The 17,551-nt window shown below is 39.0% G+C and overlaps 2 protein-coding genes across 2 annotated transcripts; one reads left to right on the forward strand and one right to left on the reverse strand.

Annotated features, from left to right (window-relative positions):
* Positions 1-143: 143 nt before the first annotated feature.
* Positions 144-2,940, reverse strand: pnrc2 (proline-rich nuclear receptor coactivator 2). The gene is made up of 2 exons (XM_042423164.1): positions 2,850-2,940; positions 144-2,570 (listed from the first exon to the last, which is right to left on the reverse strand). The coding sequence occupies exon 2, from the start codon at positions 2,551-2,553 to the stop codon at positions 2,080-2,082; it is 474 nt and encodes a 157-aa protein (XP_042279098.1). The 5' UTR covers positions 2,554-2,570; positions 2,850-2,940; the 3' UTR covers positions 144-2,079.
* Positions 2,941-13,034: 10,094 nt separating this feature from the next.
* cnr2 (cannabinoid receptor 2) lies at positions 13,035-14,724 on the forward strand. The gene is made up of 2 exons (XM_042423631.1): positions 13,035-13,104; positions 13,247-14,724. The coding sequence occupies exons 1-2, from the start codon at positions 13,035-13,037 to the stop codon at positions 14,344-14,346; spliced, it is 1,170 nt and encodes a 389-aa protein (XP_042279565.1). The 3' UTR covers positions 14,347-14,724.
* The last annotated feature ends 2,827 nt before the right edge of the window (positions 14,725-17,551 follow it).

Raw genomic sequence — 17,551 nt, forward strand, 5'->3', positions numbered from 1 at the left:
GAGCATGGGGCCACATTCAATTGTCAGCTGGCGGAAGAACAGCTGAGAATTGAAGGTGGTTCTGATGAGAACATTTGGTCAATCTGTGGCAGTACCACCGAAAAAAATAATTTGTCACTTTCAGCATGGGTTTCAACTTAGGCACAAACAGGTTAACACAAGATTAACAGCGTCAAGCTTACGAGATGTAAGCACATTCTGAACTTAAATTCATACATAAGCAAGTCTCCTAGGATCCAATTGACATTTCTTATTTAATTTGCACTTAGCATCTTTCACCCTACACTGTGCATAATACAAAACAATAAAAAAACATGTGCAAGATCTCTGGAAAGATAACAGTGCAGGGGTACTGACAAATGCTATAGGCAGGTTTTTTTTAACAAAAATATTCTTCAGTATTGAAGTCAAGACGTGTCCTTAGCACATCTTATACATTCAGTGTTATTACTAAAAATACTTTTGTCGGGCAAGCCTCAAACTTGGCCTGCAAATGTACATATGCTACAAGTACTTTATACATTTCATTATTTACATGGCTCTTGAACACACTATCAAGTTCCCGTACTTCGTTTTGTCATCTTTAGGCTGGCAATAAACAGCTCCAATTCTGCGAAGGGAAAGCAAAAAAGAGCCTCAATAGAGGATTGAATCACAAAAATAGAGAATCCATAGGAAGATAGTCAATTACGCCTCCATCATTTCAATAGTATCCTGGCCTGTAACTTATGAAAAAAGGAAAAAAAAAAAAAAGTCTGATTGCAGTGCAAGAGGGTAAACAAGAAGCAGAGGCAAGAGGAGGCAAGTGTCTGTTGATTATGGGACGGTCAACCAGACCTATTTGTAAACACAAAAACACCAGCCTCCTGCCTCGTGTCGAGTCCCTTGGGCCACTTCATTTCAGAAACTTCCTGCAGCTCTGCCTTACCTTGCTTACAAATGCGTGCAGCCAACAGGACCATGACATATGCCTTAAATACAAAGTGAAACTCAATCTCAAATCTAAGTCTGGCCCTCTTCCGCATGTTAAAGCTGCAGCACTGTCCTGAATAAGCAGAGACTGAGGAGCAATAACAGTACTGATTGGAACAGATGAACAGTTAGAAGTGACCCAGGGGACTCGTAACTCATTCACCACTTGGGCCAGCAAAGTTGAACTGGCAATGATAACCATGCCTACCAAAAAAGGAAGGGGGAAAAAAATACAGCGAAAACATTGCTTTGGTTACACACAGCATTTCATACATCTTTCAACCACAACAAAAAAGGACCTGTACAAAATAATGCTATGATAGAGTGTTGCAGGCCTTGGACAAACTCAACTCCTATAGTGCATGTGCGCACAGCGCAATAAAAAAGGTGGTACAGGAGTTGACAGCCCAAAGCCTGTGTGTGCCATGGTCTCTTATTACCCTTCAGTTTGAGGTTATATTTCTGACCTGTACTCACTCACTACAGCTTATTACCTCCAGTAAGATAGTTTTTTTTCCCTGCAGAATTACAGTTGAGTGTCTTTTATATCCCAAACAAGGAGCACAAGAAAACAAGGTGGTCCTAGTCAAAAATGCTACAAATGTTTGTTTTGCTTTTAGCACCTGAAGCTTTAGAGATGACTCCAAAAGGATCATCATCATAAAACCTATGTAAATGAAAAAGCATCTGTCCACAGAAATGGACTGTAAAAGTGTGGGAATTAACCTGACCTATACTATAACCCTTGTTTGGAAAAAAGCTCACTCAATCTGCTTTGACAGCCAACATAAAAAGAACAAAACACAAAGGTACAAAGGATATCCAGTTTGTCATTAGTCACAAAAACGGACTCAACTAAAGGCATCACCGACCAGCAAGGCTGCAAGGCTGTAATATTTTTTGAAAAATTGGTTTAAAAAAATTTGTCTCGAATAAACATTTACAGCAAAACATTGTTGCAAATGCATCCTAATCCTCAAAGAGGTCAATCTAAAAACAGTTAAAAGTATTACAGCACTGAGGTGTTCCTGGTGGGTGGATGCCCTCAACAGAGTCCCAGTCCATGTATTGGCTTTTTTTTTAAACAATCGGGTAAGGGTATCCCTCTCAGGCCTGCACCTTGAGGAGACTTTTGAGCTGGAAGGCCATCATCTCCCTGTTGTCACAAGAGCTCATTGGGAAGGACACCCAGTGGCTGGGGGGTTTGGGCAACACGCTGGGCGAGGGTGGCTCGCTGAACTTTGGCCCCGCATAGCTTGGACTTCCCTGGGTGACCAGGAGCGTGTTGAGGTGAGACACTGCACCCTCCCAGTTCTGATCATAGCTGGTGGCAAAACGGACAGAAGCATTTTTCTCTGCAGACGCGGCCTGCCGCGCCTCTGGGGACCTGTGGTAGGCTGCGCCTTTGTCACTCCGGCGGTGGCCATGATGGTGAAGGCCTGCCCCTCCTGCAGATGCTGCTACTGACGATCCGTTCTGGTCACGGCTTCTCTGCTTAGCCCGGCCAAGCTGATGTTTCTTCTTGGGCAAAGGGCGTTCAGGGTGGGAAACTGGAATGTTGTACCTCTCTCCACCTCCCATACTGCACTGCGTGTCACCTACATGAGGAAAATACATGGTTTAAACTTTGTATTTTTACTGCAATGCTATGAATGCATTTACTGCAATAACAATATTTGATGCTATTAATTATGCTATTGCAATTTATTGACACGATAAAAAAAACATCATAATGCAATCTATCCACATAGCAAGCGCACCCTTGCACCGCCTCTCAATAAAAACAAGTACGGAGTGCTACGTGCAGAACCACCAGACATGGCTGGCCTGCGTCGCCCCTCCCCCACACCACCAAGAGCAAAACAGCCTCGGCTCACCTCTTTGTTGTCAGAAAGTTGACGAAGCAGAGCTCACTCTTCAATCTTTCACCTCCAACCGGGCCCCAGGTCCTCGAAGTAGTTTTCTGTCTACTTCTCGCTGCACTTCTGTGTCCAGCAAGGTCTGAGGTTTTCATGTGCCAATAAGCGTTGTTTTCCCGTGAAGCCGAGCTGAACATCAATTCACCTCGGCGCACGATGCTCGAAGTCGAAGACCTTTTGGGGGAAACATTTTCAGTTAGATGTGCTTCATAGGCATTACTTCATTCGTTTAAGCTGTTCAAATGTGTTTATCTTCCGTCGATTAACAAAGGATGAATGTTCCCTGCAGGAGGAAGACGTGTATTTCAGAGTGCGTCATTACATCACGCACTACAAAAAAAAAAAAAAAAAAAATCAATAAAAAGACCAAACGGCGGCTCCTTAACCTTTCGTGATAATGATCATGAAATAAAAAAATGCATTCGCTGACGATTATCACAACAAACCGTGTTATGCCCCTGTTGTTTGTGTGCCTCCTGTTTGGCTTAACTTAGCTTAGCTGCGGTCGCTTTGTCCTGTCAAGTGGCTTTGCGTAGTTGATTTAAGAGTTTAAAAAAGCAATTTATACTGATAATTTCGATCGAATCGGATATGGATTGATCACCGGGAATGTTGATCGAGTAAATACCGCTTTTATATTATGGATCACTCTACGTTGGCACCAAACCAAAACAAAGAAACAGTGGACTCAATATGGCGACGAAGCAAAAACTGATTCTCTTACCGACTTCTTCAGGCTTGGTTGTTGAAGCCCTTCGTCAGAAAAAAAATGAGATAAGCCTTTGAAATCCCTCGGCGGACAAAGAAGGAAGCACAGCGAGCTATATTTCCTTCAAATCCGTCACCCTCGAAGCTTATGTGGTGTAAAAAGGTGGCAGTTAGGACGCCGCCTCTCCCTCCCGACTCCGTCTGTTTGCAACAAAATGGAATCTACAGCAGAGATATGTAGCTCGTTCTAACCCAGATCTAACCAATCACGCGCCGAGTTGAAACCGTTCGACCAATCAGCGAAGCGACTGCCAGACGCATTCACGTCTGTTGCCAGACTGGTGACGTCAATCGCTGGCCGTCCTCTGTTTTCCTTTGTTGGAGCCGCTCGGGTATTTCCTGAGAGAAGTGAGAAAACAGCAGAAAACAACCGCTTTCAATCACCAAAAAACGTTCCGCTTTCCAATTATATTACACAAGAGTACCTCTACTGTTATGTGCAACACCTTGTGAAGGTTTTGGCTTTACAAAAGCTGTAATTTAGTGTTATGTAATGGCAATCTCGTTCAAATAACAAAGTAAACACTTTGAATTTTTAGATTTATTCGAAGTATTTGCGCTTTTTATTATACAGGAAAACGGATTTTGCTATACCACATTTCCTGTGTGCGTGGGTTAAACCTGTTATGCTGTGTTGAAACAGCTGCAACAGGCTGTAATGATACACAACAGCTCTTGTCTGTGTGCAGCCCATCCCCCCGTCTCATCTGTCCTCTTGATAAAACAAAACGTTACAGGTCGTTTAGTCCTTTTATCATTTCGCAACTTTCAGAACACTAGTGAAAGGGAAAGGGATTTTTTCCTGTCCTTTCATCCCTATTTTCAAATATTAATATAGCCATATCATATCAATAATAATATATATATATGTGAATACACATATAACATATATTACCAACCCTTTTTGCCATAATTCAAAATGAGCCTTCATACAGAGGCCCAATTCAGAGATAATATGACATGCAAAGGAGTTCCACACTAAATGTCATGCCGTCATAAATCTGTAGGAACATGAAGGAACATGTGGACAAGTCATTGGAGGTTATTAGGTGGGAGCCTCCCTTCCCCCAATGTGTTGTTGAATTAACCTACAGCCACAGCACCTCAAATGGTTAACAATGGACTTCAGTACCCTGGGGAGCACATATGTATGGGGTTACTCATTAAAAACAATGAAAGTAATGCTAATAGTGGGTCACGTGAAGAGAAAATCACCTACAAGGCACTATAATGCCCATACCACCTATAGGCCTATAAGTTTAATCAATTTTGAATTTCATAGCCTATGGTGACTGAACTCTGGAATAATGACAGAGTTAAGTAGCTGAAATGTGTTTTTAAATCACTTCTTATATAACTTGGGCTCTGTCACCTTGACCTTTTGTTTTATTGGAATTATTTTCATTACATTTATTGTCTTTATTCTGCTTTCAGCCTTTTGTAGCTGTTTGACTGGAGTATTCTGATTTGTTTCGTAATTTTCTGCTTTAATTTCCTTCTTTTGCTCATGAACAGCAAAGTTCTCACTTCCTTCTTCCCCCTTTGACTTTATAAGGATATATCAGACTCTGCTCCTCCAGCTGGCTTTATTGGACTCTTCTGGTCCAAGTCTAAAGAATACAACACAACTAGAGTGATCGACTAACTCATATCTTAGTCCATGGTCAATGTCAATTTCCTTACCTCATTTACACTGACTGGATTTTAAAAGAGTTACGCAACGCAGTCTGCGTCAGCCAATGGTTACAGCTGGAGGCCATGAAACTCCCACTTCCACTCCCCAGAGCAAAGCAACCTTTGAAGGGGGCTGTGCCGATCAAGAGCCAGCTATGTATGGAAAGTAGGTCACTGTGAGGCTTCTGCGGGTCATACAGAGCATAAGAGGTGGACAAATCTCCATATTTGACTGGTTGTAAAAGGCTTACAGTGTAAACACGTCAAAGACATGGTGAACGTACAGCAGGCCACCCTAGAAAGTGGATGGAAAATACTTTGAATACAACTGTGGTGTACAAAAGCTGCCAGGTTCATTTTTTTTCCCACACAGCACTGATAGGCTATGCGAGACTCTTTCTCTGCGTCTCATTGGTAATTTGCAGTACTTATTGGGTGTCGACGATGAGGTGATTGAGTTTCACATGAATTTAAATAATCTGAAATGTGTTGTGCAACACGCCCACACAAAGTGAAGTGGGAAAGAACAGACGAGGAAACACTTTCACATCACTCAGCAATATGTTGAACCCATATCAAAGACCTTTTGTAATACCAGCACATACATTCAAATGAAATCTCAACTGTAACACAATATTTTAGTTTCACCTTCTGTAAAGCAGGATATCCATGTGAAGAATCAACATTTTACAAGCAATATAGCACAAAATGATCATAAGGGTTTTTGGAAAAGAACTACTTGATAATGTTGTTTATTATAACTACCCACTCAACATTTAGTTTTTCAGGAGCTGAGATGCCAAATGCCTTTACAGCAGAACTCCACTGCCATTGAAATTTCTAAACAAGCCAACACACTTCCCATATTTTCAACTGCTTTGTGATGGAAGACAGAGAAAACATTTGACTGGATTGTTGTAGTTTCTAGCTGTTGTTTCTAGTAGCTACCATTGAGGACACTGAGGCCAAATCCCCAGTATTTGTTTCAGTGAATTTGAGAGTTTAAAGCTTTTTTCTTAACATTGGGGGGAGTTTACATTCTTCAGTTAAAATATGCACATGCAGGGTATTTCATAAGATGATTCCAGTATTTTTAGACTCACTATGTTTATATTTGGCTACATGGGGAGGGATTTGGAACCATGTATGGACCTTTATGTAGAGAGAGTGAGAGGGAAGGAAATAAAATTATATTTGCTGGGGAACTTTCCTTCCTCTGAGAAAGTTGAATTTTTTAAGCTGTTTGTAACTACTCCGTTAAAATAAAACTTGCAGAAGATATAACTGAACAGCTGACTCAATCATTTAAATATGAAAAATCCAAATAATTATAATATTTTAGAGATTTTCCGGGACTGGGAGTTTGGACTCATGGCCTCAGTATTTTTTAAATCCTTGAAACTTTGGCCCAGAGTACAAGTCAACACAAGTCAGTACAAGTCCTTGATGTCTTAATACCCCTTTAAAATGTAAATGGTGAATGCTGAATGCCAAACAAAAGATCAAGTCTTGTGTGGTATTCAAGCCTCATTTCTCTGAATTGTTGTGTCCACAAAGTAAGTTAAAGGTTCAATGTGTAAGAATTGGCCAACTGATCCAAATAAACAGAGGGCAGCATATCACCCCCCACGCTGCCCCACCCGCATTATCACTCACTGAACAGAGCATCATGTCAGTGGTAAATTACAAAAGAGCTGCACAGATCAGAAAGCGGTTGCCCCACAGAGATAAGTTACAACATGTAACTAAGTAAATATTTACTAAATATTTACACACATCTCTAGATTAGGTGTAAATCATGAAATGTTACAATGGCAAACAGCACTTTTCCTGCCACACAGCATTATCTTTTCATTAATTGCATGCCTTTTTACAATACATAAACCCAGTAGAGACCCAATTTATTGATATGATATTTCAGTTTCGATCCAGCTTACTACAATGTGCTACTGACCACTGAACTGACCACATATTTGGAGTCTACATGGTTACTTTCTAGCCTTAAAAAATATTAAAACTTAATAAAGTGACATAACAGTCCTACAACAAAAAATTCAACAGCATTCAGTCTGGCTATACCATATTACTGTTGGTGCTACTTCTTCTCCCTCTCATGTTGGACTGATGGAAGACTGGACACTACAGTGACTCACTATTGCCCCTGTGGTACAAAGTGGTATTACAAGACGGTACGGGCTGGAGCTAGCTGGTTAGCATGCTAACTTCAGTAGACAGCTCTGCAACACAGTACATATAGGTTTTGACATAACGTCAAAACTGTTATTTTTTCACATTGATGATTGATAATTTTAGTTAATTTTTAACTAGAATTCTTTTTAAACTAAAATTCTGCACATTATACCTTTAATGTCTCCGCTAACCAGTGTGGACTGGATGTTCCCACAGCTCAACTTAAGATAAAGAGAGGCCAAGTGTTTGCCTTCTTTGCCCTAAACTTTGGAATAGTTTACTTCTTACCATTAGTTTATCCAACCAATTTTTTTAAAAAACAACTTTTCACTTAGATTCCCTCACTTTTATAAACTGATTTTTGCTGTTTTGTAAAACTGATTTTGTTGTTTTTGTTGATATTATTTCTGTGAGGCACCTTGTAACTTTGTGCTATTTAAATAAATCTTCACTTACTTTACAATTCACCTGTTGAATATTGTAAATGTAAATGTAAAGTGCAAAAGCCCAAAAGAAAGCAGAAAATGTAAGAAGTATAATATTTTGAAGGCAAATGTTTGTGTAATTTCTAAGTAATTGCTTTTAAAGGTCTTTTAATATTGGGTTTTAGATTTACCCTTGCACATTTGTAAATTTGAAATGACCATTTTATATTCTTGCATCCTTATATTTTCATATTACAGTCACGTTATTATTCATCACAGTAAAGTAAATAAAAAAATTAAGCATGATTAAAGCATTTAGCAGGAAATAATTAGACTTTTGCTGTGTCTTTTTTTCTCATCAGAGATCTGATACTGCTGTTTGAAGGTCTGGCAATCTGGAAATGAGGAGAGGAAATTTGATTAATGGATTCAACCCGGATCAGTCTGAAACAGCCAAGCGAGCCCTGATGTTTATGTTGAAGGGTCATTTCTAAAAAGGGGAGGGTGTAAAAGCATGACGTAATCTAACAGATAATTGAACATTTCAGGCTTTATTCTATACTGTGGCCTGTTCCGCTGTGCTGCACCTGGCTAGACAGTGACTGAGGAGAAATCTTATTGGAGCTGTGCTGTCTGCTCCTAATCACATTTCCTGCCTTCTGGCCTGCTGGATCTATCAGGTCAGAGGAGAAGAAGACACTGCCATCAGTGCACCAGATATCGCTGGTGTTGTCACTCTCAAATCATACTTAAGAAATACAAACATGTCACAGAAAGTCTATTTGTGACCCATTTCCTTTTCTTATAATTCGATATATTTGTTAGTCCCAGTTACTGCTATTTAGCATACTTTTCTCTAAATTGAGAAGCTAAAATAGGATGCTAATTCATTTCATAATGCCTCAGGTATGTCATTTTGTGGCCTGATTAAATTCTTATTGAACTAGTAATGTACTTTTTCCAGAGGGGCATAAGCTAAATTAAATGGCCTTTATTGCTGAAGGAACTTGCTTGGAGAATTAGACTTTGTATCATTGAAGAATAATAAAGATTAAAACCCTCGACAACCTTTTAACCCATCACCATCAATATCATGTTCACCGCCAGGTTACTGAGTGACTCACTGCAGTATTTCCACTAATTTATGGTTGCTTAGCTTTGCCCCCTGTTGTACCGCAAACAGTATTACACTCTGATTCAGTGGGCTTTAGTCAATAACTAGAGTGCAGAATATAAAAGAAAAATATAAAAACTCCTTGTGAACTTGCAAGACGAGATCAACACCTCAACACAAACTGCAAAAATGCACAATACCAAAACAAACATGTACTGATAAAACAAAGATATTGACTTAAGAATAAACATGTTGGTAGAAAAGTATAAAAGTGAAAAAATCAAACAATTGTTGTGAATGAACTCTATACTGAGCAAAATATGTTTATTGCATTGTCTGTTCTAATGCACACACTTAATCTTTAAATTAACAAAGCAGACGTAATTAAAACCTGCTTTTTTATTATCTTGCCAGTCCTTCCCAACCGCAGACGGCAAGCAATTAAGATCTTTTTGTAATCCTTCAAGCAATATGTGACACAAATAGCATTAACCATGTGATCCTACAAGGAAAGGGTGTGCGTTGCGCGGCATGTGTGATGCTAGATACTGTCCGTCAAATGAAGATGAGTGGAAAGTAATTAGCAAAAGTGGTGGAAGAAACAAATAGGAATAATCAGTGGGTAGGAGGTTGGTGGAAAAAAAAAATCTAAAGCGGGTAAAATTTTTTAAATGAGGTCATTAATTTGAGCATGAAAGTTTATTCTTGATCGTAGGAGTAGAAGTTTGGCAAAATAATTCTAAAATAATAGGTAACAAAGCCAGTTTTTAAAAACCTAATGCCTTCTTTATAGCTTTTAAATAAAAGGGGTTATGATGTGTTTTCCTCCTTTTTTATTGACATGCTTTTCACACTTCTCTAAAGTACTCCTCTCCCTAGAGTCTGTCTTAACACTATCTGATGGAAAGGCAAGAGGGACACAGCACTTAGAGGTGTGTTATCACTTCACTGGGTTCAGATAATCTCTATTAATGTTCCATTTAGGCTATTTCAATGTATAGGCTATTTGTGATGGATAACTTCAAATCTAACAACCGAAACAAAAAGTGGACCTTTACTTCTATTATTCAATCCTCAGTTGCATCACAGATTTCATAAAACTTAAAAAACAAAAAAACAAAACATAATTTGGTGTCTTTCCTCTCTCTCTATCTGCTTCTCTATGTGTCTCCCCTCCCTCTCTCTCTCTCTCTCCGTCTCTCTCTCTCTCCTGTCATCACAGCCGCCCTCCTTATCTTCTCCCGTCACTTGTGCACTTTGCTACCAGTCAGGTCTGTAGGTCTGTGTGATCATGCTGTGGTTGCTCTGCCTCTGAGAGACAATATAAATCACATCACCTTAATCAGAAAAACTGAACAGAGAAAACATAAAGGTAAGCACTTGGAAATTCATTTCTTTGCAGTAGTAAAACCCATTAACGTAATAATTTTGGTTTTCAAAGGGAATTGTGACAATATCTCAAACAGCTTTACAGAAAGTTATAAGAAAAAATATGGTGTCTGTTCTTATTCTTGAGCAAGAATTTTATATTCAATCGGTGCATTTATGCAGAAGATCTGATACTTTAAGACTGATTTTATTATGTCTCTATTTTCCTGACACTGCTATTACAGCAAAAATAGACTTCAAGTCGGTCAGTGGTCCGCTTATGCTAGAATAGCTTGTGATATTTTGAAACAATGTTCCAGAGAGCAACAGTGACTCAAGAGGTTATTGCCACATCTCATTTCAGTGTGGATGTCACCATTGATGTGACCAAAATAGACGCATCTATGTGTTTTTATTATAAATTAAGTTACCTGTTTGCACTGCTGCTGCTCCCTTTATGAGGGGGAAATCATTTTTGTAAGGATGACTGGGTGTTAAGAATCAAAACACAGCACTCTGTCAATCAAGATTTTCACCACAAGGGCGGAAAGAGAGAGCCTGAGGTGGTGTAATATCCACAGTGCATGCACCCGTATGGCCCATAGTTGAATTAAGAAATATTGTCCCTCAAGTCAATAAGATGCTTTCTGGAAAATAATTTACCTCCATTGCTTCTGCCCATATATATATATTTGTGCTTTCATAAGACAGTGTACCTTTGCTCCGCTCCTGAGGATGGCAAACTCTCTTATTGCATGATATTAACCTTTCTCTGAATTTTTAATCTTTTTTCTTTTATTAGTTTTACACTCAATATGCCCCAGCTGCTGTGACAAAAAAAAAAAACATTCCCTGCAAGATTACATTTATTTTATGTGTTTGGGTCACATTGTTGCCTGTAAAAATGTTTAAGCCGCTCTGTGCAAATAAATCATAGGTGGCCACTCCCATTTATCACAGCATTATTTACTTTAATCAAATCCTCTCACATCAGCCAGCCATACTTAGTTTAATCTATTGATTGCATACAGATGCTCTTTAGATGAGATTGTTCAACTCAGTGGTGACCTTCATCCACCGATTAACTTCCCTGTTAAGATACAATCCCTTCTGTTTCCAAAAGGGGGCAGTCTTTTTTCATTTTGTTAGCTATGATATAAGGACAGCAACAGTTACTTTCACATCCTCTGCAGGTAGCTGAATGCATTTGAAGTAAAACACAGCCAAAATGGAAACTGGAAAGAAATGAAATGAAATATGAATTCTCTGGACTAGCTCATTGCACAAAATGAAAATAAAAATCACTTAAAGTCCAACTCCAGTCGACTCCACTCTTCTTCTTGTTCTTTCGGTTGGATGTTTGAGCTTCACTGTGCAGAATGATGTATGTGCAGAGTTTGACACTAGAAGGCTGTTTTCACATTCATCTGCTGAAGGGATAAAGTTTCTCTGTGTTCACTGAAAATCTGAGTTTAAGACGTGTACCTGCAAGCATGATTTGTGACATCACAACTAGTTTGGAGCCAAATATGGTTCAGTATGCAACTTACATAAGTCTGATGTGGAAACTTGAAGCCTTCAGTGTACATAGACTGAGAATAGACTTTTCAGTTAAGGAGGAAAGATGGATTTTAATGAGGGAGAAGGAGTAGATTTAAATTAATTTTAAGAATTAAGTAATTGAAAAAAAGCACCTGTCATAAAAGTTGCCATGTTTCAGAATACAGCTAAAGTTTCAGCTGCTTCTTTACATGTAACTGAAAAGAAGACGAAGAAAAATCTGAGGACCAAATCATCATGATCACTCTGGTCTTATTCATTGTTGATCAGGACCAATCGAAGCTTCTTGGAATCTTAAACAAGAATATTTAATTGTTCCTTGAATCAGGGGTTTATGGTTTACTTTAAACCATGATCTAGCAGGCTCCTTGCGCCTATCTCTTCAACATCAGCATCAGACGATACTGTAATGATTATTGTCTGTTTGCCCTGACCTCTAAATGACTTTCTGTCTTGACTCACAAATGTTAATGTTCCTCTTAAGGTCTAAGTTCAATATTGACAGAGAGAGAAAAAGTAATCACATTTTCTACTTAACCACATCTAATTATTTTAACTTGACAGGAAGTTGCCTCTCGCATCCCCTCAACGAAGAAACCTCAAGGTAAATGTTTGTTATAATTTAAAAAATAATTTTATGACCATCTTGATGAAATTTAAGAATGTAATTTCCTCATTTCATTTGTCCTGTGGGTTTTTGTTACTGTTTTGTCAGTTCTTTCTTGCTATTTAATATGTCTTTTCTGATGAAAACAATACTTTTAATGAAAACAATACATCAAATTGTTCTATTAAAGAAGTATTTTCTCAGATTAACATGTTCATAGAAGTTAATCTAATAATTAAAAAAAGAATAAAAACGGAAGGATGATTCTGATCTTTTCTATCAATTCCAGTTTTTTCAATTCTTTTGTTGCAGACATGCATATTTGTTATTTGTATTAATAAAAAAAAACAGATAATGTTAATAATTTAAGATTATTTAAATTACTTACTTTATTTCCTAATTACAATCTAGCATCGGCCCATAGAGCAACAGTTGAAATGGGGGAATGGGAGGTTACCACGCCTTTAGGTATCACTGGAGCTAAAGGGAACGCATCGTCATCAGACGGTAAATACATGAACTTTCTTCTTTAGATTCTGAAGTGTCTTTTTTTCTACTGCTAAATTCAAAACTTTAGGTGCATTTATTATGGCAACTGTTTCAGTTCACTTGTCTACTAAGATTTGTCCTGATTTACATTGTACCTGAGTTTTTCTCACAGTTAACAGTGATTGTCGGGAGCTGGAATGCTACATGGTCCTGTCGAAGGAGGAGCAGACAGCCATCGGCTCCATCTGTTTCCTGGCAGGTCCTATCACACTGCTGGAAAATGTTCTTGTTCTGTGGGTGATCGCCGCCACAGCCACCCTGCGGAAACGTCCTTCCTATCTGTTCATAGGCAACCTTGCACTGGCTGATGTTTTTGCCAGCTGCTTCTTCACCACCAGCTTCCTGGACTTCCACCTCTTCCGCCGCGACGATGGCCCCATTGCCTACCTCTTTAAGTTAGGTGGTGTCACCATGGCCTTCACTAGCTCAGTGGGGAGTTTACTGCTGACCGCACTGGACCGTTACCTCTGCATCTACCAGGCCTCACGCTACAAGGTGCTGCTGACCCGCCGCCGAGCCCTGCTGAGCCTGCTGACTCTCTGGAGTACCACCATCATCATCTCCTCCTTGCCTCTGATGGGCTGGAGGTGTCCTACAGTTCTTGCTCCACCCTGCTCACGCCTCTTTCCCTACATCAACCAGGGTTATCTGGCCTGCTGGACCAGCTTTATCCTGGTGCTTCTGGCTCTCATTCTGGGTGCTTATGCTCTCATCCTGTTGAAGGCCCACCAACATGAATCCTCCATGACCAACCTACAGGGAGCGGCAGGGACGGGCCAGGCCCGCATGAGAATGGATATCCGACTGGCACGCACCTTTGGCTTGATCCTGCTCATACTGGTGGGCTGCTGGCTTCCTGCACTATCCTTCATGCTAGCTGATGTCTCTGTGGTCCTGACACGCACCCAACAGAGGGCCTTCGCCTTTTGCAGCACACTCTGCCTGGTTAACTCTGCAGTCAACCCGCTGCTGTATGCGCTTCGCTGCAGAGAGTTAAGAGTTGCTCTACTGCAGCTGCTACAGGGCCTGCGTAAAAATGGGAGGTGTAAAAAATCTACAGGGGATTTCACCCCAGGACCGCCCTCTGGAGAAGACGACTGTACTACCTTCTCTGATGATGAGATGCCCCCAGCCAGACCCACCCAACTTAACTCTGTCTCAGAAATAGTGAAGAAGCAGCAGCTAAACATTAGAACATGAAAATGGTGGATAGTTGAAATGATGTTAAAATTGTGTTTATGTCAGCATGTTGTTGGTGAAAAACATGCTGCAAATTAGATAATACCACCAAGAACGTCACTGTAGATTAAGAATCAAATCTACAATACAACAGTGAGATTCATTGTCATCAAATTATTAGAGCAGGCATAACTAGCATTTTTGAACTATTGTGATAAAGAAACAATAAGTCTTGAATATTGTTAGTAGCAACAGGTGATCAGACAGATCAGAAAGTCTTAACTTGCCAACAGTGCGTGAAAGGAAAAAAATATTAACCTTGGGGAGTAGTTTGTTCAGTCATACCAATTTCAACACTAGGGATAAGTTACAATATGATGAAATGTTATGTTATGATGTCCTTCTCCACTCAAAAATGTGTTTTTTTTATTGTTACTTTTACTTAGATGTTTTAGCTTCACTGTACAGAATGATGTATGTGTGGACACTGACACTGGAAGGCTGTTTTTACATTCATCTGCTCAAAGTGGAAAGTTTCTCTGTTGCCAATGAAAATCAGATTTTTAGTGGAGGGCCACTACATGATTTGTGACATCACAACTAGTTGGAAGCCAATCCTGCTCCAGTATACAATTTATACAAGTGTAATCTGGGAACTTGAAGCCTCCAGTGCACATACAGAGGATGGACTTCACAGTTCCAGTTATTCACCTTTTGAAATGAAATATATTTGCGTATACTTTTCAATGAGGGAGAAGGAGTCAATGCCATTTTAAGGATAACATTTTAAGGATAATTTTACTTTTTTGTGTGTGGAAAAACTGTATCAGACAAACATTATTGTTCCAAGCAGAGTATTTTTAAATGTCTGAAGGGGATCTTTAACCTTTATTGTTACTGCCAATATGTATGATTAACAATGTATTATTTTAAAATATAGGTATGTATTTGCAGTAAGACACAATGAGTTTTATTAAGTGTTTTGTGATTATACTTAGAACTGGAGGGACAATATGCTAGTGATATGATCCATTGAAAATAAATCCTCTATATCAAGTGATTGGTTCAGGCCAGGCAAAAGGATCTGTTGGGCTTTTTTTTTTAGGTCAAGATGATGTAATGTGGCCATTTAACCCACAACCTTTGACCTCTCTGCCTCCCATGTCAGTGCTTTAACGCTCTCACACCTATGAAATATTGTGCCCTGTGAACTAAAGTGCTGACCTGGTAGAAAGGTGGATTTATTGTTAGTATGCTTGTTTATGTTTGAGTGTTTGTCCCTGAGCGTGCAGGAACAGGGGACCCTGTGGGTTGCCTATCCTATCTGCACATGAATGCCAGGACTCCACAAAGGCCCCATGCATAGGAGGATTTCACACAGTGTTCACCACATGAATCCAAGCAGTGTGCCGAGGTAAATGGGGCACATGCCAGGAAGAGAACGAGCACAGACACTAGAACACTCTTTGCAATGGTGACAACTGGCAGCTGCAGTTAAAGCACATACTGACATGCACTTAAACTCACAGGCACACATATGTAGGGTAACCAGATAGAGAAGTAACATGTGTTTTTCAACCACTATGATTAAAAATACTTCTTGACCATACTCTATTTTTGACTATTTATGTTTGTTTTCAAGCAATTCATTGGTACTTATCTGTCAACTTCACCCAATTGTCAACTGACAAAGTAGGTTGGCAGTTTGGTGTTGCAATACAGCATTTAAAGATTTTTAAGTATCTCCTCTTTATCAATCTTCTGGTTGATCTTTGCTGCCAAAAGAGACAAGTTACTGAGTCTAGCATGTCAGGAAATCAGTCAGCATTGAGTGGAAAATATGGGATTGTCAGGGGAAAGAGATTGAAGATGGGGGACAAGTTGCATTTATGTACATATATGTACATAGAGTACTGTGTCCAGAATTCAATAACATAAGGATGATCACAGGACATACATATATATATATATACCGTAGATTAAGAAAATATATATTTCTGCTAAACAATCAATATAAGGGAGCTGGTAAGTGGTGAACATGACTGCTTATCTCCAGTGTCCTCTAGTGCTTTTATCCAAAGTTTCTACAATGTCACTTTGATTGTTATTGCTGAATAATTCCCAGCAGTAGACTTATAGGGTACACTAGATGTAAGCTACAAAAAACAAACAGAGGTTATTCAGTTATACAAATGACTATACAAGATTTTGTTTTGCCTGTGTTCACTGAATTTGTTATGCATTAACCAGTTTTTTCCAGTTAATTTAGTTACTTATCTGTTTATTGTACATGCGTCCAGTGCCTCCTAGGGAAATGTCGAGCACACGTAATTTGCCTTTTTTACATGTAATCAAACTGCAGCAGCCTGGGGGAACATCCACTGGTGAAGAATTAACGTGTGAGCGTATATTTAGGTATGGATGGAAGGAACATGTCCCTACCAATTTGAAGGTGTTGTTGAATTGTCCCTACCAATATCTGTATATTATTGTATATTATCACAAACAATCATACCATTTTAACTCCACATAATGTTAACAGTAAGATCTCTGCAGGGTTGCCAGATTTGTGTGTTTTCTGCAAAAAGTAGGCCATTATGATAAAGATTAAAATTGATGATTTATTTTTCATTTTTGATTTTTTTGTGTCATCGAGACATGAATATTATTTATGAGGGAGATTTGTCACAGCTTGTACAAATGATTTGTTTGTGAATGTCAGGCATCAATTTGTTATGAGCAGCACAGAGACACACATACAGATGAGCTGCAGCCTCTCAGGTGAGCTCTGATGTCACGGTGAAAGATCTAGCCATGAGTTTAGGAGTCAAATGAAAAATAATACAAGTAGAAGTTTTTGAGATGATTTAAAAATATCAATCAAGAAACTGAAAGAAGGACAGAGCTGCAGAATCTCAGGTGAGGTTTGAAAACCTTGTGGCAGATAGTTGGTTTAAACAGAGTAGAACATTACCTACAGGTTATTAAACATTTATTTTTAACTTTTATTGTGTCTATGAAATGTTTATTTTGGTCTCAGATTGATATGAATAAAATTAAATATAAAAATTAGAGAAAACTTAATGTTACAAGTCTCGTTTCAGACAAGTCAGCAAATACATATTCAGTAAAGTAAACATTTTGCAGAGTCAGATTCTTTATTTGTGTGCTCATATGAAAGAGAAAAGGGAGATAGAGAGCAAGTGCACATACACAGCTATTATGG

Source organism: Thunnus maccoyii, chromosome 10 (genome assembly GCF_910596095.1).
Source record: "Thunnus maccoyii chromosome 10, fThuMac1.1, whole genome shotgun sequence".
In the NCBI taxonomy this organism is placed as follows: Eukaryota; Metazoa; Chordata; class Actinopteri; order Scombriformes; family Scombridae; genus Thunnus; species Thunnus maccoyii.

Excerpts from the sequence above, each read along its gene's own strand:
- pnrc2 (XM_042423164.1), bottom strand. The coding sequence starts at position 2,553 with ATGGGAGGTGGAGAGAGGTACAACATTCCAGTTTCCCACCCTGAACGC.
- cnr2 (XM_042423631.1), top strand. The coding sequence starts at position 13,035 with ATGGGGGAATGGGAGGTTACCACGCCTTTAGGTATCACTGGAGCTAAA. Across the intron at positions 13,105-13,246 it reads GAACGCATCGTCATCAGACG|TTTTTCTCACAGTTAACAGT; the intron begins GTAAATACATGA and ends ATTGTACCTGAG.